General features: G+C 46.2%; 1 protein-coding gene across 2 annotated transcripts in view; it reads right to left on the minus strand.

The window, feature by feature from the left end:
- Positions 1–20,088, minus strand: part of FHOD3 (formin homology 2 domain containing 3) — a 529,299-nt gene that overhangs the window by 15,224 nt on the left and 493,987 nt on the right. For both annotated transcript variants that reach the window (XM_068993855.1, XM_068993854.1), the window contains 3 exons: positions 16,999–17,189; positions 10,861–11,053; positions 5,567–5,741 (listed from right to left, as the gene is read on the minus strand). In XM_068993855.1, the coding sequence (XP_068849956.1) occupies positions 5,567–5,741; positions 10,861–11,053; positions 16,999–17,189 (559 nt within the window). The remainder of the gene's footprint in view (positions 1–5,566; positions 5,742–10,860; positions 11,054–16,998; positions 17,190–20,088) is intronic.

A 20,088-nucleotide genomic window follows, 5' to 3' on the forward strand; every position in this document is an offset into this window, starting at 1 on the left:
TCCAAATAGATATTATTTACTGTAATAAACATCTACCTTCATTTCTAAAAGAGTTTCCCTGGGTATAGATTTATAACAGGTTAGAAACTTCTTTTTTCCTTTGGCAGTTTTAAAGGTGCCATTCCACTTTCTTCTGACTTTCATAGTTTCAGCTAACAGTGAGTTATCATTCTTACTGTTGCTCCCTAGAGAGTACACTCTTCTCTCTGGCTGTTTTAAAGATGTTATCTTTATCTTTGGGTCTTGGCAGTTTGTCTGTGTATGCCTAGGTAGGGTTTTCTTAGTATTTCCTCTCCTTGGATTTGTTGTTTTTCTCTTTAAATATCTGTCTTTGCTTTGTGGCAAGCTGACTTCTCCTGTTGCACAGCATGAGCTCTAAAGCACGGAGCGCAGTAGTTGTGGCACACAGGCTCCCCCCATTGTGGTGCAAGGGCTGTTGCAAGGCAGGTGGGATCTCAGTTCTTCCACCATCTAACCCATGCCCCCTGCACTGGAAGGCGGATCCTTAACCATTGGACCACCAGGAAGCCCCTCCTTGGACCTGCCACCTCTCTAAAATATGTGGATTGCTGTCTATCATGAGCCTTTGGAAAATTCTCACCCATTATTTCTTCAATTATTACTTCTTACCACTTTTTCTTTCTGATACTCCAGTTACACACATGTTAGACCATTTGACTGTGTCCCACCTATCTCTTCTGGTAAAGAATCTGCCTGCAATGCAGGAGATCTGGGTTAGATCTCTGGGTCAGGAAGATTCCCTAAAGAAGGGAATGGCTACCCACTCCAGTATTCTGACCTGGAGAATTCCATGGACAGAGGAGCCTGGCAGGCTACAGTCCACGGGGTTGCAAAGAGTCAGACACAACTGAGCGATTCTCACTTCATCCCACTTCACTGATCTCTTGCATTTCGTTCCATTCATTCTTTCTCACCATGCTTCAGTTTGTTTGTTTTCTGCTAACCTATTTTGTTTGAACTCACCAACCTCTTTTGCGGGTACCACTCTGCTGTTAAACCCATCATATCAGTTAATCATATCAGATATCTTCTTTTTGGTTCTAGGATTTCCAGTTGATTCTTTTAAATAAATTTCAAACTTTTGATCAATCTGTCTCTATTTTCCTTTATTTTTTTTTTAACAACTACAAATGGCTAAATTTGGCTGCAGATTTCAGCATCTGGATCACCTGTGGATCTGAGGCTCTAGTCTACTTTTCTTCCTCTCGGTCACATTTTCATGTTTCCTGGCTCTTAATTTTGACTATGTACTGTGCTTTGTGTAGGAAAGAGTGCAGAGTCTGAAGTCAGTGTCATTTCCCCCAAGTCTTTACCCTTTCTGTTAAGCAGACACAGTGAAGGACTGAGCAGTTCTTGTTGTGTTCGTCGCTCAGTCACGTCTGACTCTTTTTGTGACCCCATGGACTGTAGCCCACCAGGCTCCTTTTGTCCATAGCATTTCCCAGGCAAGAATACTAGAGTGGGTTGCCATTTTCTTCTCCAGGGGATCTTCCCGACCCAGGGATCAAACCCGTGTCTCTTGCATTGGCAGGTGGGTTCTTTACCACTGAGCCACCAGGAGGACTGAGCAGGATTGGGGCCAAACAGCAGTTTTCGTTGAGAATCAGTCCATCTCTGTCTTTAACTATCTGTCTGCATTTGTTGAAGGTGCCTACTCTAAATTGTCTTTGTTTCCTCAGAACTTCAAGACTGCAGGAACATTTCTACAGCCTTTCTGACACAGCTTCCCACTCCCCCCCACTCCCCAGCCTGCCCCAGTACTTAGCAAATGTCCCATGAAGAAAACTGTCTGCATTTGAAGCTTCTCTAGCTCCATCCTCTTATGCCAGCTCACATGCCTACTGAAAGTTCTGCCGGATTCTCTTCACTATTAAAGATACTCTGCTCACAGCAAACCTAACTCTCAGCCTGGGCCCAGGCAAGGTGCATGCTCTCAGAGAGGTGCCCTCAGCTCACCTAGAATTCTAGTTTGTCTAGTTCTCTCTCCTTTCACAGTTCTCTGATGTATTCTGAAGGAACGTTTTCATTATTTTATTAACGTCTCTGGTTTACAGTAGCAGGGGCCACCCGGAAGAAGAAGTCTCTGCAAGTGCAGAGAGACTGAACCACTTTCCTTTCTAATTCTTTTTATCAGTTAGTGAAAATGAACCCACATTGCACAAAGCCAGCAATATCTTTTTCTTTTTGTCCTTTCCACTATGGAAGGGTTTTCTCTTTTCAAATTAGCATAACCCATTATGTTCCATTGCAAGGAGATCAAACCGGTCAATCCTAAGGGAAATCAACCCTGAATATTCATTGGAAGGACTGATGCTGAAGCTGAAGTTCTAATACTTTGGCCACCTGATGCAAAGAGCTGGCTCATTACCAAAGTCCCTGATGCTGGGAAAGACTGAAGGCAGAAGGAGAAGGGACTACAGAAGACAAGATGGTTGGATGGCATCACTGACTCCATGAACATGAGTTTGAGCAAACTCCTGGAGATGGTGAAGGACAGGGAAGCCTGGAGTGCCGCAGTCCACGGGGTGGCTAAGAGTTGGACATGACTTGGAGACTGAACAACAACAAATTATGTTCTATTAGAAAGAGATCTAGGTTTGGTCCCTGGGTTGGGAAGATACTCTGGAGGAGGGCATGGCAACGCACTCCAGGATTCTTGCCTGGAGACTCCCCATGGACAGGGGAACCTGGCGGGCTACAGCCCACGGGGTCGCAAAGAGGCAGACACGACTAAGTGGCCAAGCACACAGCACAGCGATACTGGCCTCCACCTCCCAGGGCGGCTTGCATTGCACCAGCCTGCATCCATGAAGGCACAGCAGTTCGGCTCATGACGGCTGGGGTCACTGCAGTGCAGGCGCCATGCTGCCTTTGATCTCCTGGCGGCCACAGTTAGCCTAGGAGACAAAGCCTCCAAGAGCTGCTGGGGCACCGGCAGACTCATGCATAGCAGGCCCTAGGCCTTTCGGGAACCAGTGATTCCCAGCCTCACACCCAACAGTGCAAAGCTGTTTTGTTTTATTCTCATCCTTGCTTTATGCTTTGTCTAGACTGACAGTCTCTACCGCTCAGCATTTAATGGTATTATTTTTTTCACCTTCTGACCTCCCCAACTTTCTTCTCTCCTCTTACATTCTTTCTTGTTTACATACTCTTTCTCTCCTGTCACTTCTTAATTGATCTGAGAAATGGAGGCCTTTTATAGCCAGCACTGGCCAAGAAGAGGGCACCTTTCTTTCCACAGAGAAAACCAGACAATCAGAATGCCCCACACCAAGTACTCAGGGCTGTGGTCTGTCACAGTTGCATCTGTCTGCTTTTGCTCACCAAAAGGTTGCCTGTGCTTTGCCAAATAGTAAGTTATTTTCTTTTCCTAATTCCACATCCAACACTACCTGAAAATCAGAGGGTTCAGAAAGACCAAATCGCAGAGAACCTAATCTGTGATGCTTTGATGTGAACAGTAACACCTGCAGGTATCTGGGGTATAGTCTGGGATTTAGATTGTAGCACAAGGGCTGACTGCTCTATTTATCCTCTGTCTCAGTCAGGATAATGGGGAAGGGTGGAGGCAGGCATCCCTTCTTCCAGCATATTCTTGGCTGTCTATCAAAGAAAAAGCCCTGCATTAAGAAGCCCAGCCCAGCATTAAGAAGGGGAGAAGGAACTAGATTCAGGGACACTGTCAGTCAGTTCAGTCGCTCAGTTGTGTCCAAGTCTGCGACACCCCATGGACTGCAGCATGGAAGCCAGGCTTCCCTGTCCAACACCAACTCCAGGAGCTTCCTCAAATTCATGTCCATCGAGTCAGTGATGTCATCCAACCATCTCATCCTCTGTCGTCCCCTTCTCCTCCCACCTCCAATCTTTCCCAGCATCAGGGTCTTTTCAAATGAGTCAGTTCTTCTCATCAGGTGGCCAAAGTACTGGAGTTTCAGCTTCAGCATCAGTCCTTCCAATGAATATTCAGGACTGATTTCCTTTAGGATGGACTGGTTGGATCTCCTTGCAGTCCAAGGGGCTCTCAAGAGTCTCTTCCAGCATCACAATTCGAAAGCATCAATTCTTTGGCACTCGGCCTTCTTCATGGTCCAACTCTCACATATGTACATGAGTACTGGAAAAACCATGGCTTTCGCTATATGGACCTTTGTCGGCAAACTGATGTCTCTGCTTTTTAATACGCTGTCTAGGTTTGTCATAGCTTTTCTTCCAAGGAGCAAGAGTCTTAATTTTATCACTGCAGTCAATGTCTGGAGTGATTTTTGGAGCCCAAGAAAGTCAAGTCTCTCACTGTTCCTACTTTTACACTCTAAAGCATTTCAATTTGGGTAATAAATAAATGGCTTCCTCTAGTTTGTGTGCACAGTGTGTGCTAAGCAAACACCAAGAGGAGAAAGTCTGTCCTTCAGGAGTTCATCCTCTTTAGTTGTAAAGTTTGGAAGTTCCTGAGACCTAACCTGGGGTCTCAGGAGTGCATAGTGAGGTGGAGAGTGTGCAGGAGGTGGACTCTGGCAGTAACAGGACAGGCGGAGGAGAGGGGCCAGCAGGGGCCATGGTGGGGCCGCAGGGAGACACAGGGTGTGCAGAGTAGGGCAATGCACACCATGTGGGACCAAGTGAAAACCAAGTGTGGGGCCAGGCAGGGACCTCAGCATACCACATGAATAGCATGGGCTGGACCCTGCAGGCAGTGAGGAGACTTAGGAAGGTAAACGTGGCATCAGCCTAGACCAGGGAAGCACGGGGAAGCACTCTCAGATGTGAAACACATCTTAATTCTTAATTCAAGTTAAAAATCCTTTCCAATTTATGAAACAGACTTGGAAACTCTTCTCTGTCTTTACCATCTTGAAGCTTAGTTTCCTCTCTGCTCCAAGGATTTAAAAGGCAAAAAGGGATAGCATTTTAATTCAAGAGTCAGCAACCTTTTTCTGTATGCTGCCAAAGAGGAAAAACATTAGGTTCCATGGTCCCCGCAGTCTCTGTTGCAAGCCCTCGAGTTTGCCCCGTAGTGCCAAAGCAGCATAAACAGCACACACGCACACGGAAGGTGACTGTGTTCCACTAAGACCTTACCTACCAGAGTAAATGGCCAGCTCAGTTTGGCTTGGAGGACACAGTTTGCTGATCTCTGGTTGTTTTAAAAAAATATTTATCTTTATTTGGCTGTGAACTCTTACTTGTGGCATGTGGGAACTAGTTCCCTGCCCAGGGGTTGAGCCAGGCCCCTTGCACTGCGAGCACAGAATCTTAGCCACTGGACCACCAGGGAAGTCCTGCTGATCTCGGCTTTAACCCACAAGGGTTCGTTCACAGTACTCCTACCTCCTGTGTGAACTAAGCTGTGCTTTGAGGAAAGTTGCTTGTTTTTGAAATGAAGCTACGAAGGCAGGTCACAAAGGTGAGAGTGAAGGAAAGTGTGATGACGTCAGTATAGAGAGCCCCGGGGAGTGGACCGTCCACCGCCCGGACAGACACACAGCCACCTGGACCCTGTGGGGGGACCCGACACTACGGGCGCCACCCCGGAAGACGGCATTACCTCGGCTTGCGCGGCTGCGGGTGCGGACGCCCAGCGCCGGGGTGGCGTCCTCCACGGCCGGGGACGAGGTCTTCAGCACAGCCTTCATGTTCTCGTGCTCAGCAGCATCCTCCGCGTAGCTCAGGCCCTGCGGCTGGCTCGGGGGTGCCGGGGAACCGCTGGAGAACTTGCCAGACTGCAAGAGCAAGGGGGTTATGGCATGAGGTGACTCCCCAAAAACCAACTCAAGCTCAGCAAACCTCCAGTTGAGGAAAGCCTTCTCTGTCTCTCTCGTTTTTTGTTTACGTGCATTAGTGATGGCAGTCAGTGAGGGCGTCAATGAACTGATGACAGATGGCTGCACGTGGGGCAAGTTCCCTTAGAAAGAGAAACCTTGGTCCCAGAAGGACCACACCCATCCCTCTACTGCAGTGTGTCTCCCGGCTCACTGCAGATTCCCTCAGAGGAAGCCGGCAAGGGGCGATGGACTACAACCCTGGGAAGAACTCAGAAACCAAATCTAACACCAAAGGCTGGATGTGAGTGTTGAAACATGCCTGTTAATCAGATACAGTGTGATTTATTTTTTCAAATGTGGTGCCAGAAAGCAGTTAAAGTGTTCATATGGATCACTTATTATGATGAGATAGAATTTTAAAAGTGGGATTCAGGTGCAGAATCTTGTCCCCCTCGTTTTACAGAGAAGGGAACTGAGGCCATCCAAGATGGAGGGATTTGCCAAAGGCCCCAAAAGACTTTGATTCAGGGCCCAGATCAGAATATGGCCCAGAAATCCATGCTGAAACTGGTCTGGCAACACTCAGTTCTTCTCGTTGTGTCAAAAATGTAGTTGTTTTCACAAGCATTACACTCCCATGATGAGATTCTCTAATTCTAGGCTGAACAAAGATAGAGTGTATGTTTTACAAGAGGTATGCTAGAATATTGGGCCATATGCACACACAGGCAAACATCTGGATGAAAAATAGAGTCAGAATAACACTTGCAAAGAACAGCTCCATCCATCCCTGGCTTCCTCTTTTTACCCACTGTCTCAGCCCTGGTGCTGAAGCCCAGGGCACAGTCGTGGCTTGTACCATCTGCGTGGCTCCTTCCTCATCCTTGCTCTGGGCAGCCCTGCCCTGGCCTCTGGTTCTGGCATCTGCACCAGGGTCAGGGGAAGCAGCCACCACCCATCCCACCCCTTGTCCATCTGTCCAGCAAGAGGAAGAGATTTGCTGACCCTGCCACCCTTAACAGGGCCTGGGACTCTGGGACAGCTAGGAAAATGCAGTTTCCCTTCAGTCAGTCCCTGGGACACACACCACGAGAACCCATGTAAGGAGGTTAGTGATCACACGCACACCCAGCAGAAAACAGTCATGCGAGGTTTAATGTGCTGAACAGGGCTGGCACGTCATGCCGCTCATGTCAGGTTAGATTCTACAGCACGCTCGGGAGGGTCACGTGCGGCATTCTCCATGTTTATACACATCCTACCTCGACTTCGTCTTCTTCGTCAGTCTACTCGAGAGGACAGGACAGGATGGGAAAGACAGAAGGGATGCTCAGAAGGCACAGAAGTCAGCAGAGATGAGATCATCTCAACACCACCGCAAATTCCAATAAAAGGACTCAGCCACTGCAACCAGGGGCACCCTTCTTGATGTGAGTTGCCGAGCCCTGCCTGCATAGCCCTCCTGTCTGGACACTCTCTGAGAGTCCCAAGACCAGTCCTGACCAAGGTCAGGCCAATTTCCTGAGGCTGCCTAGGGGGACAAAAACTGGTTCACCTGGTCCCCTGACCGTTAAAGACCTCTGGTCTGGCCATGGGCTGACCACAGTCAGCTGGCTGGTCCCTGGGCTGGCCATGTCCCAGGGAACCCACCACCGCCTGCCAGCCATCAGGACCTCCCTCTGCCTGTCTCCATCCATCCACTGAGTCCCCTCCTCTCACTCTGAGTGCTGAGCCTCTCCTTGCCCAAGCTGCCAGGTCTGGGTCCCCCTGAACCTGCCTACACACAGGCCACTCAGGAGAAGCGGGACCACTGCCTGGGCAGGACGGGTACTCTGACTCTTTCCTCAGAAACATCAAACGATTTTTAAAATCTTACCTGTCCCTCATGGAGGCTGTCTGAACTGACACACCATTCTTTTAATTATCATCAGCCAAACTGCTTTAAGTAACTAAATAAAATATTCCTTTTCCAAAAATAAATTGAGGATGAAAGTCATGTCAATTTCATAATTCTAAATCAAACACACCCTTAATTTAACTTGTGTTTCCACTGAGCTTACAAGCCAGGACGGCAAATTAGACGCAGGTTTTTGAGAACTGACTAAACTTTTGGGAGCCGAAATGACAAAATGCTTCCAGTTCTACACTGCCTCCAGCCAATCAGCCTTGTGATGAGAGATGACTTTTTTTCTTTCTTTCTTTTTTTTTTTCTTGTTTTCTTTTTATTTTATTTTATTATTATTTTTTTTTATTCTTACATGTGTTCCCAAACATGAACCCCCCTCCCACCTCCCTCCCCATAACATCTCTGTGGGTCATCCCCATGCACCACGGACTTTTGGACTCAGAGGGAGAGGGAGAGGGTGGGATGATTTGGGAGAATGGCATTCTGTCATGTATACTATCATGTAAGAATTGAATCGCCAGTCTATGTCTGACGCAGGATACAGCGTGCTTGGGACTTTTTTTTTTTTAATCTTAGAACTTCTTTAACTGGATAGTTGGCATTGTTCCAGTGATGAGCACACGTGCTTACCTCTAGCCCTCTCAACACCCCCCAGTCACTAGCGTTTGCTTTTCACAGAAGAGGAAGCTGGGGTTGGGGAAGATTAAGGGCCCTCAGCAGGGCTGTAAGAGTCCAGGGATGGACAGGCTACATTCTCACTGCCCGTCCAGGGTGTGATGAAAGCAGAAAGGGCCACACTTGCCTTGTGCTGTCTCGTCTATGCACCGTGTTGCCTGCAACTAGTTTAGGACACAGGGAAAAAGGCTTGAGTTAAGTTCTCACTGATCCTTACATGGCAGGACTCCTGGAGAGTAAGAAAGGAGGCCCTCTGCAAATTCAGAAATAGAGAAAGAAGAGGGGAGACAGGTGTGTGAGAGCAGGTGTGGGGCTGACTGTGAATGCAGGGTCTTTAGATTTCACCCAGACTTCTCTGTGCCTCATAAAATGATGGTTTTCCTAAAGTCCTCTCTAATTGCAACCACTTCCATGCTCATTATTCAGCATCTATATTAAAAATGACTTCCCACAGTTTTCTCTAAAAATCACTTCCAGCTCCGATGCTCAGGGGCTCTGTGACTCTCTATTGCCTGCTTTTGGTTTCAGTTGTGCATAAATGTCGTTTTCTACCCAGATCATCACATCTTTGGGGTACAAGATGTACTCACATCTTACTAGGAGCCCTGTGCCTTGGTGGGTGCACAATGGGTGCTTAACCGAGAACTGGAAAAGCCTGAAGCTGTATACTTTGCTTTGAGTGACAATATCCTAATCTCCCAGCAGATGGCAATCTTTCTACATGAATGGTGCCACTCGTACCATCAAAAACAAGGGCCACCTTGAGGATGAACCCTGAAGAAATCTGCGCTGTCCAGATTTCAATGCAAATTTAAATATTTTTGAATCCAATTATAGAAACATTTACCCCTGTTTATAAATAGGAGGATTGAATATTTTCAGAAAAGGAAACAATTTAAAAATTAGTGGGATCTGTAAAAAAAAAAATCTCAAGAATTTGGCAAGAAATTCTGATGTGTTTTCATAACTATAAGCATACTGAGTTTGTATTTTTCACACTCCAGTGTGTCTCAATGCCACAAACATAAGTACTTCCCTTTTTAAACGTTTAAAAATAATACTTTGGAATGAAATGTGGGCCACAGTTTGCCTAAGTGGGTTCAGTTTGCTTCCTGAGTCACTGTCTTTCCAGGAAGCTGACGATCCAATTGAACCCAGATTTTAAGAGAGGACATGGAAGACTCAGCTGATGGCACTGGTCTTCAGAACAATCTGTAGAAAGGGTCCCTCCTGCAGAAATGTGATCTGGGCACTCCCTAAGGATTCAGCAAATCCCGAGGAAACAAGCATCAAGTGTATGGTGAATGGTAAGGAGACTAGTACCTGGTTCTCCTTCAGAATGCCTTAAAATTGAAACACAATTTCTAAGATAGTTCATCTGAGAAGGTCACACCCCTCAGGAATGTGGCTAGCAATCATATTTCCTATTATATGTCTTACAAGATGATTGATCACCGTGGGCACAGAAGGCAGCCTCAGTGAGGTCTCCTTAACTGAGCTTATTCCTCCCCAGAGAAACCTGCCTGACTTGGGTTCAGCAGAGGCTTGCAGCCTGCACGATGAGGTCAATCCCTGTGTCTCAACCCTTTACCTATTCTGTTTCCTGGATCCGAGAGGCACTTTGCTTCTCAAACAGATATAAAGAGGGGCGGAGCCTAGCAGGCTACAGTCCATGCAGTCGCAAGGAATCAGACATGACTGAAGCGACTGAACGCAAGTTTCATGGAGGCCCAGCGGCAAGAGGCGCCTGCGCTGTGTGTCTTTGTCTTTGGCATCTTCACACAGCGCTTTGCCCTCCACACGGAGTCTGTGGTGCATGTGGGCTCCGTGCTGAGGCGGAAGAGATGGAGGACAAGCCCAGGGACTGGGGAGGCATGCAAGTGTGCAGGGCTCCCCAAGGGGCCATCAGAGACTCCTGCTAAATTCACTGTCCTCTGGGCTCTCCTATCTTCTAACTCAAGGGACTGCCAAGAGCCCGTAAGATTATGTCTTTGAGCAACCACATCAGTTATTTCTCCATTCAAATGCCTAGAATGGGTAGTCCATGTGTCAACTGATTGATTATGCAATATTATCCTGATTATTAAAATCCTGAATCCATTCCCAAATCAGAACCTTTTTCTTCCTCTGGTGTCATTATCTTTTAGACGTTTTCTTCTCCTCTTTCAATTCTAGCCACTTCACAAAGGTTGAAAATGGAATCAAGTATTCAACATCATTAGCATCACATAGCCCACCAAGTTAATTACTTGTGTGGTAGGTTAAAGTTCCTCCACCAGCCACCCCTCCTTAATTTACAACTTTGTTTGAAGTTTGTTATATTTCAGATTTTCACCAAAGTGGTAGAGGGACAGTTTAAGAGCACCTTTTAAAAGAGGCAAATTTTTTTCAGTCCAAAAAAAGAGAAAAGTGCAGCCTCTAAACTGTGGAGCAGTTCTATGGTTGATCAGACATTCAGAATAAATGACATAAAGAAACTGACTTCATGAAACTTACATCAGTGATCATCTTCCCCCGGGTCTTGTTTCTCTCTCTGTGGTTGGCCCGTTTCTGTTTCTGCTGCAGAACTCTCTCCCTGGTGGTGCGGTACTCCAGTGCGAACTCACTGATGATCCTGCAGAACTTGTTTATGTTCACTTCCCGAATCGCATATGGTGGGTGGCCCATAAAGAGGAGAAAGGAGTGGAACCTGCCGTGAAGAAACAATGGTGGCAAGGACTTCAGATTTAAGGAGGAAAAATCAGCTGTCTGCAGACTTTCAGTTAAAAAAAAAACCCAAACACCCAAAGACATTGTTCTTCGTTCTTGGGGTTCTTTGAGGTTAAAGAGTAAAACAAAAGTCCGTCTAGTCAAAGCTATGGTTTTTCCAGTGGTCATGTATGCATGTGAGACTTGGACTATAAAGAAAGCTGGGTGCTGAAGAATTGATGCTTTTGAAATGTGGTGTTGGAGAAGACTCTTGAGAGAGTCCCTTGGACTGCAAGGAGATCCAACCAGTCCATCCTAAAGGAAATCAGTCGTGAATATTCATTGGAAGGACTGATGCTGAAGCTGACACTCCAATACTTTGGCCACCTGATGCAAGAACCGACTCATTGGAAAAGACCCTGATGCTGGGAAAGATTGAAGGCGGGAAGAGAAGGCGATGACAGAGGATGAGATGGTTGGATGGTATTACTGACTCAATGGACATGAGTTTGAGTAAACTCTGGGAGTTGGTGATGGACTGGAAGGCCTGGCGTGTTGCAGTCCATGGGGTCATGACGAGTCGGACATGACTGAGCGACTGAACTGCACTGAAAGAGTGAAAATGTAAGCAGAAGTCAAATTCAGCTAACCTTCTCACTGATGGAGGTGGTGTGTTTTCAGGAGGTTAGTACTTTTTCCTTCTTGGTTATCTGTGATTTGATGGTTTTTTTTTAATTGGTGTGTAAAACTTTTATAAGAAAAATAATAAAGTACTATTCTAAGAAGGGGCTTCCCTGGTGGCTCAGCTGGTAAAGAATCCACCTGCAATGCGGGAGACCTAGGTTCAATCCCTGGGTTGGGAAGAGCCCCTGGAGAAGGGAAAGGCTACCCACTCCAGTATTATTGCTTGGAGACTTCTATGGACTGTATAGTCCATGGGGTCGCAAAGAGACAGACACAACTGAGTGACTTTCACTTTTACTTTTAAGGAAAGTATTGCACGTTTCCTAGCTCATACAAAAACTGAGTAGGGGTAAAGAAATTCTGCTTAGCAATTTTAGAGGACTTAAATGAATAGATGGAATTGACAGGAACACATTTTCAATAACATGCTAATTAACGATTTGTACAAAGATGTTTATAAGCAAATAACATTTATTTCAGCTATTTAGTATATAAATTAAAGTTATTGGATTCTATTTACTTTAAACTTTTAGAAAAGAAAAATGAGCAAAGATGTGTCTAATTTTCAGTTATTTAGGAAATGAGAAAGAAGCTACCAGGAGACAAAGGAAAATTTTTGTGAACAAGAAACAGTATATATAAGTGGTATCACTAATTGTAGAAAAAAATAGTTTTGATCACTCTAATTTATATAGTTTAATAGGGGTTTGGTATGTTTTTCAAATGAGGGACAGTACATTAGTCTATTTGTGAAGAATACTAAAGGAAACCACACAACATAAAATTAGAAAGGGATAGAAAAATGCTATTTACAACCAAAAATGCTAGTTAAAACCAGAAAACTAAGAAGAAACAAAGTATAAAAATTCATAACTTTGTATTAGAAAATGATTTCTTAGATATGATACCACAGGCATAGGCACCCAGAGGAAAAAAAAATAGATAAATTCGACTCCATCAAAATTAGAAACTTCAAAGGATACTCTCAAGATTGAAAAGACAACCCAAAGAATGGAGAAAATATTTGTGAATCACGTCTAATAGGGATTTGTGCCCAGAATACGTAGATAAATCTTACAACTCAACACTAAAAAGACAAATAAAAAATTAACAAAAGATCTGAATAGACATTTCCAAAAAGATTATTGGCAAATAGTCAGTAAGTACATGAAAAGATGCTTAACACCATTAGTCATTAGGGGGATGCAAATGAAAACCACACTGAGACACCACTGCACATTCACTGTGATGGCTATAATAAAAAAGACAGACAATCACAAGTGTCGGTGAGGATGCAGAGAAATGGGAAACCTCACACAGTCCTGGTGGGAACACAGAATGGTTCAGCCGTGGTGGAAAAGACAGAGCTCCTAGAGAGTTAAATACAGAGCTACTCTGTGCCCTGGCAGGTTCATCCCTGTGCGTGCATGCTAAGTCAGTTCCTTGTGTCCAACTCTTTGCAACCCCATGGACCGTAGCCCACCAGGCTCCTCTGTCCACAGGATTCTCAGGCAAGAATACTGGAGTGGGTTGCCATGCCCTCCTCCAGGGGATCTTCCTGACCCAGGGATCAAATCCACGTCTCTTAAGTCTCCTGCATTGGCAGGAGGGTTTCTTACCACTAGCACCACCTGGGAAACCCCTTCATTCCTATACATTTACTCAAAAGGAATGGAACGATGGGTCCACACAAAACCTACACAAATCCCATGACAGCACTATTCGTAACCGCCCCAAAGTGGAAACAACCCAAGTGTCCATCGACAGATGAATAAACAAGACATGGCGTCTCACTCAAAACTGGCCCCACTGCCTCTCTGACCTCACTGCCTAGGATGCCAGTCACACTTGACTCCTCGTGATTCTTTGAACAAGCCCACCTCGGGCCCCCCCTGTGGTATGTAGGGGACCCTCAGAGGACGCAGCTGAGAGCCTGCAGCGCCTGTGAGCAGGGGCAGGCGGCCACTGCACTGGGAGGACCACAGGCCCTGACAAGGCCTCCACGGCCTGTTCTTCCCTACGCCCAGAGCATTCTTGCCACAGACAGCAGCCTGGATTGCTCTCTCTTATTCCTCGAGTTTCTGCCCAAATATCACCTGCTCAGAGAAGCCTCCCCCAACCACCCACATGAAACAGCACCTCCTGGTCACTCCCTGTCCCATTTGTACTCTTAATTTTTCTTCCTGGCTCTTATTACTACCTGACATCGTTCCCTGGAGATATGACATGATGTTATATGTATTAGGATAGGATACTATAATACATGAATATATGTAAGATGAATCAAGGGAGAACCAATCAGACCACAGCTGGGTCCTCTTTCGTACATAAATACTACCCAAGATTCCTTATCCTCCACTTTTTAGAACACTTTTTATCTAGAGGGGATACAATCTTAACATATAAATTGGTGATATGATTCAACTATACACTGTGAAACCAGGGAAGTACATTGCATGCTTGAAAAAAGACTCAGATGTCCATTTGAGAGGAAAGAGACTGTGGCCTTCCTACAGAAGAGCAAAATGGGTGTACCTTTAAGGGAGTAAAACATTCGAGGGAATTTTCTTCTAACTGGAGTATAACTGCTTTTCAATGCTGTGTTAGCTTCTGCTGCAAACAATGTGGGTCAGCTCTATGTGCACATACATCCCCACCCATCCCATCACAATGGTTTGAGGGATTTTTGTTAATTAAGTTTGTAACTTTCAGAACACATGGCAAGAAAGTCTTAAGGTTACTGAGGTGCTAGTTGCTCTTAATGTCCTGAGGCACAAGCCAAACATCTCTGGCGGTTTCCACCATAGACCCTTTCCCTCACATGTGTCCATGAGTTGGGTATCTGGCTGAGGGTGGGGAGGGGTGGATTTGGGGGCACCGGGAAGCCAGTGTGGGTGTTCACTTGTTTTCCACCTGGCTTTCCCCAGAGAACGCTGTGGTTCTCCATGCCTCCCAGGAAAGCCTTCCTCCCAGCTCTCACCTGGTCCCCTCTGCAGGGCCTGCTGTGGTGTAACTGCAGCCAGTGACTCTGGGACTTGACCAGGGGTTTGCACACCCACAGAGTGGGAATGCCTGTCACCACCGCAGCGAAAAGGGCAGGTTAGTCTATAGATCTGGACATCCGGAACAAGACGTTCTTAGGCGACGATTTGAAAGTCAGGTTTAGCCTTAAGAGAACTGCCTAAGTTCTTCTTTCTGCCCCTTTATTAAAAGGGGCCATTGGAGTCACTAAGCAGGGGTTGGGGTGAGGGGGTGTCATCAGACAGGAAAGGGAGCAGACGTACCTGCCCCATTAGCTCCATGGAAGCTAGAAAACGGGGGGAGGCCAGGTGGGTGTCCAATAATGAGCCTCTGGGATCCAGGTTACACAAGAGCAAGCGACAGCTGGGCAACCAGCTTACCAGGAAGAATAGGCAATCAGAGCAAATGTTACATGCATTATACACATTTTACACATACATTATATACAGATTCACACATGTATATATATATGTGTGTGTGTGTATCTATATAGATATACATACACACACACACACACAGAAACACACACAGACACACACAATAGCTTAGGGAATAGATGTATCAGCAAAACAGAGTTTTAAACTTTCCGGGATAAGATGGTTACTGTGACCAGGCATAATAGCTTTACAAGACTTTCATAAAACTGCTCCAGTTTCCTGACATTCCAAATGGAAACTATTTGTTTATTTGAGTCGTTTTAAGTTGGAAATTGCTTGTATCACACAAAGCATGGAGGGCCAAAGCCGCTTACATTCTCTGCCTCCCCTCTTTAACCATGTTAAAAGCAGAGTGTACTTTGCTTTCAGTAAGAAATTTGACAAAATCTCTGATAAGATCCTCCTACCCGGAGGGCAGCTGTGAGGTCCAAATGAAGTACAGGGAGGGCGACTTACAGTTGAACAGCTAAATTCCAGAAGTACTGAGTAATGGATAGTTGTCAACCTGGAGGGAAGGTTCTGTCCCCTGTTCTTGTCCGGTCTAACGGACTAAAGACTACCCCTGCCCACCAAAAAAAAGCCTGGATCAAGGCCCAGGAGGTATGATTACCCAAACAGCACATGATACACACTGGGAGAGGGTTCACAGGCAGACAGGAAAAGGAGGTTTTTAAAAATTCAGTGTGGGTTCCTATGAAGGAAGGAAAGACAGAGAAAGGAGAGAAGGAAAAAAGATTTTTAAAAATGTGAAATGCACAAGGCTAAGTGAATATGCCACCTATTTGTTTGAGACAGTAATAAAGTACTCAAGCACAGGAGTGGGAGTGGACTTGAAGAGCAGGTCTCCAGGGAAGTCTGCAGTTTAGACGCCCCAAGGGAGGCCTGCTCTATGGTTCTTCGGGGAAGGTCTGCAGTTTAGATGCCCTGAGGGAGGCCTGCCTTCACAGAGCTGCAGTGAGGCCTGTTTCAGCAGGTCTATTTGCAGAGCACCTGCTCCAGGGAAACCACGGCCTGCGGGCCTGCACATCTGCTCACCAAGGAGCGGGGCCCAGGACAGAGCACTCGGACTCCAGAGGCCAGTGGGAGGGACCTCCAGCCATGCTCTGCGACGAGACAAAGGAGAACCAAGTGGGCGGTGCCTGGTAGGAAATGGCCTGACCCGGGGAGCTGGGACACTCCGTCCCGATGCTGCTGCCACTTACAGGGAAGACAGCTCTGCACCGCCGTGGAGCTGCTCTTAGACCCTCACCAGCCTCCCTGTAGGAAGCAAGGCCTGCCATGTCACCGCTGGGTCTCCCTGGATCCTCGCGGATCCTGGGACTCTCAGGAAGGCTGGTCCAGAGGATGATGCTCATTGTAGGGGTGGGCCGCCTCCAGGCAGGCTCAACACAGAGCAGCCATCCGAGAATCCAGGAGTGAGAGGTCTCGGGGACTGTGGACAACGTGAAGAAGGGACTTCCCTAACAAGTCAAGCTGCCTTGCAAGACTGTGTACTCTCTGTAGGCAGAACTGCTCAACTAGGTGCAGCAATGCAGGGGCCAACTTGCCAGAGATCTTACAGATTCAATTCCTGATCAAGTAAGACTTCGGGACGATATTATCTCTGAGATTCCTTCCAAGATTCAGTGCCATTACTGCCATGTGTGTGTTTAAGAAAAATTAAGTGGACTGTCCATCAAAGGTAGACTTGCTATGCACCAAGAATTTTCAGTATGTTTGCAAATGTACCTTCACATCTTGTTTTACAGAATATCTTCAATATGCCATTTTACTGATATTTGCATGAACTCCTCAATTCACTCACCTGTTGATTATTCTCCTATGGACAATTTTTAAAATTATAATCCGCTCTGCACAGTCCTTTAGGAACTCTGACATTCGCTGTTTTAAAACTGGTTTCATTTCATGTTTTGCAATTGCCTTGAGGTGATCCCATGAAGCTTTGCATCGTCTCTCCATCTGACATAAATTATCCTGAAGTTGATCAAAGTCAACCTGAAAATCAGAGAGAGAACATTACAAACGTGCTGAAATAACCGGACAGCAACCTGACCCAGGAAACCGAACTGCCTCCGGGAAGAAACACATCAAAACCCAATTTACATCTTGAAATACAAACATATTTATGGCCTAAAAATTATCCACATGTGTATTCGTCATTATCTCTACATCAAATTATTTAGTGATAAAACCTCCAAATGAACTCAACACAAGTGTCACTTTTTTTTTGCCATATTTGGAAAGAAATCTTAAGAAAGTCTTTGAGAACTGTAAATTAAAACATGATATCAGTGAACCCTAGTACAAGATGAACTGAGCAAATGTCTCATAAAATTTTTCAGAGCTCTCTTATTCTTTAGATATTTCATTTGAGGTTAGAGGAATTCACCAGACTCAGACATGGATGGTCTTAATATGTTGGGGCCAGTTAAGGGGCAGCCAGCTTCTCTTCACTATGATCATTTTTACATTGTGTGACAAATTTATTTATCCATTCATTCCCTCATTCAAACAACACTCAGGGAGAAGCGAGTGCATGCCAGTCCCCCGCTCCAGCCCCCAGGTATGAGGAAGACAAAGATCAATGCAGAAAGAGACCAGCTTGCTGTTCCCCAGGAGGCTCATCATACAGACAGGTGATCACTGAGGAGGTACACTACCCACCAGGCCTCTGTGTCTGGGTGAGAGTCAGAGTGTGTGGTCCACCCCATCTGTTAGCAGATGCAAACCATGTGTGCAAAGAACAGATGGGACAGAGCATTCACTTTGCTCTTCAGGGAAGTGGGACCAGTTTGTATTGACTGAAGTGAACTGAGATGAGGCTTTCTAAAGGAATGTTTTGATGGAAATTCTAGTCTAAAAATTATGGGAATCAGAGAGTTATCCATGAAGTAAATACACTGAAGGAGATGTGAGAGAGAGGAAAGAAACTGAGAAGACTAGGAGCGGGAAGAAGAACTAGACAGACCAGTGAGCTGAAGAGAGTCGACAGAGGTGGATGGAGAGTGAGCGATGGATAGGGCGAGGGGCCAGCAAATGAGGAGGAGAAAGAGCAAGTGTGGAAAGGTGAGCCGCCATTGCTCAGAGGCTGTGGTTGTGGTCACGAGAGCAGGGCCTGGAGGCGAGTGCCCAAAAGGACTGGCTGGAGTAACCTCAGACCTCCAGTCCCACCCTGAGAAAGACAATGCTGGAGGCCAAGTCAAGAAAGGTTGATCCTGTGAGATGTGTCACGAGACAAGATGAAGATGTGCTGAGCGAAGGGGATGTCAAGGGGGTCAGGCAAGACAGCACACATCATGAATTTCTTGGTGCCAAAACAGAAGGCAAGTTTAGGTAGAGGCTGGAGATTCAGGTAAGCACTGGGGGTTGTGGGACACTGAGAAAAATCATTTGCCTGAAAACAAAGGAATTTGGGATCCAGATGAGAAAAGGCTACATTTTCCTATGATACAGTGGAGCTGAGAAAAAAAATCTGACATGTTACTGAAAGAAAAAGAAATGCAGCCTTAGAAAAGAAGGACTGACTAGTTCAAAGAGTAAGTCTAGAAAGGGATCCAGATGACCTGAGATCAACACGTAATATTGAAGAGGTCTAGGAGGTTTGAAGCCAGTTGTGACCTGTCTAATCATTTGCACCTGGTAGCGACTTTGAGCCACAATATTTTGAATAACTTTAATAAATGTAATAACGTCAGTTCAGTTCAGAATGTACTGAGTCCTTGGTCTAACTGGTGATGCCTGTCCAGCACTGCAGTGGGCACAGAGTGGGTGGACAGATACCACGTGAGAGAGAGTTTTCAAGGAAGAGAATCCACTGTGAGCCTTTAAAGGCAGGGAAAGCAACCTCACTGCCAATGGAAAGCAGGTGGGGAGCCTCTGACCAAAAGGTGTTTGAAGAGGGAGATTAATGCAGCATCTTTTGAGGAGAGCTGCAAGGCTGCCTCAGCTGGCTGCCTGCTGCACTGATGGCACCACCATGATCTGAGTCTTCACACTACTTCATGGCCTCAGATCCTATTACTGGCCCCACTTCCTGGGGGAGAAACTGTTGCACAGAAAGGTTAAGGAACTTGAGAGAGGCCAGACAGCTGGGAGGTGGTGGAGCTGACATTTGAACCCAAATATCTCTGGCTCCAGAGTCTAAGTTAGTAACCATCAGGTCTTAAGCCTAGGTTTGTCCCTAAAATATTCCACCCTGGGGAGAGAGCTGGCCTGGCCTTCTGTTGCAAGCAGGAAGTCATCGCCAGGAAGCCCTCTCCTGACAACAGCTCCACATGGGCCACTTTCCGCGTGTAAGAGGACACAGAGCTGTGCTGTGAGGCAGTCAGATCTTATCAGGTGAGTCTGGGCTGGAGCAGGGCAACTCAGGGACAAAAGCCAGGGCTGCAGAAAGGGATGGCATGGGGAAAACACACAGTATGTCAAATCCTTTGACACTCACGCCTTCAAAATGTCAAGCCAGCAATCCTTCCCTTTGCATGTGAGCCAGCTTTAGTGACTTGGTTCTAATGAAGAGAATGTAGAAGCTAGGTCATAAAAAGGGATGAGCATCTGCAAGGAGCTCTGTGCACTCTATCCCAGATCACATACTTTGGCAAAGACCATCTGCTGTATCATGAGGACACTCAAGGAGCCCTGGTGGAGGCACACATGGGAGGAAACTGAGTCTTCTTTCTAAGAACCAGCAGGGGAGTGAACCACCATGGGGAAAACTTCTCCAGCCCCAGTTGAGCTTTCAGATGATGGCAGCCTCAGTTGAAATGTTGACTGAAACTCCAGAAGAGAATCTGAGGCAGAACCATTCATGAAATGTTTCTTACTGTCTATTAGGGGTTGAAATGTGTCACACCAAGATTCACATGGTGAAGTCCCAAGCCCCAGTATGTCAAAATGT

This window comes from Capricornis sumatraensis, chromosome 21 (genome assembly GCF_032405125.1).
Source record: "Capricornis sumatraensis isolate serow.1 chromosome 21, serow.2, whole genome shotgun sequence".
In the NCBI taxonomy this organism is placed as follows: Eukaryota; Metazoa; Chordata; class Mammalia; order Artiodactyla; family Bovidae; genus Capricornis; species Capricornis sumatraensis.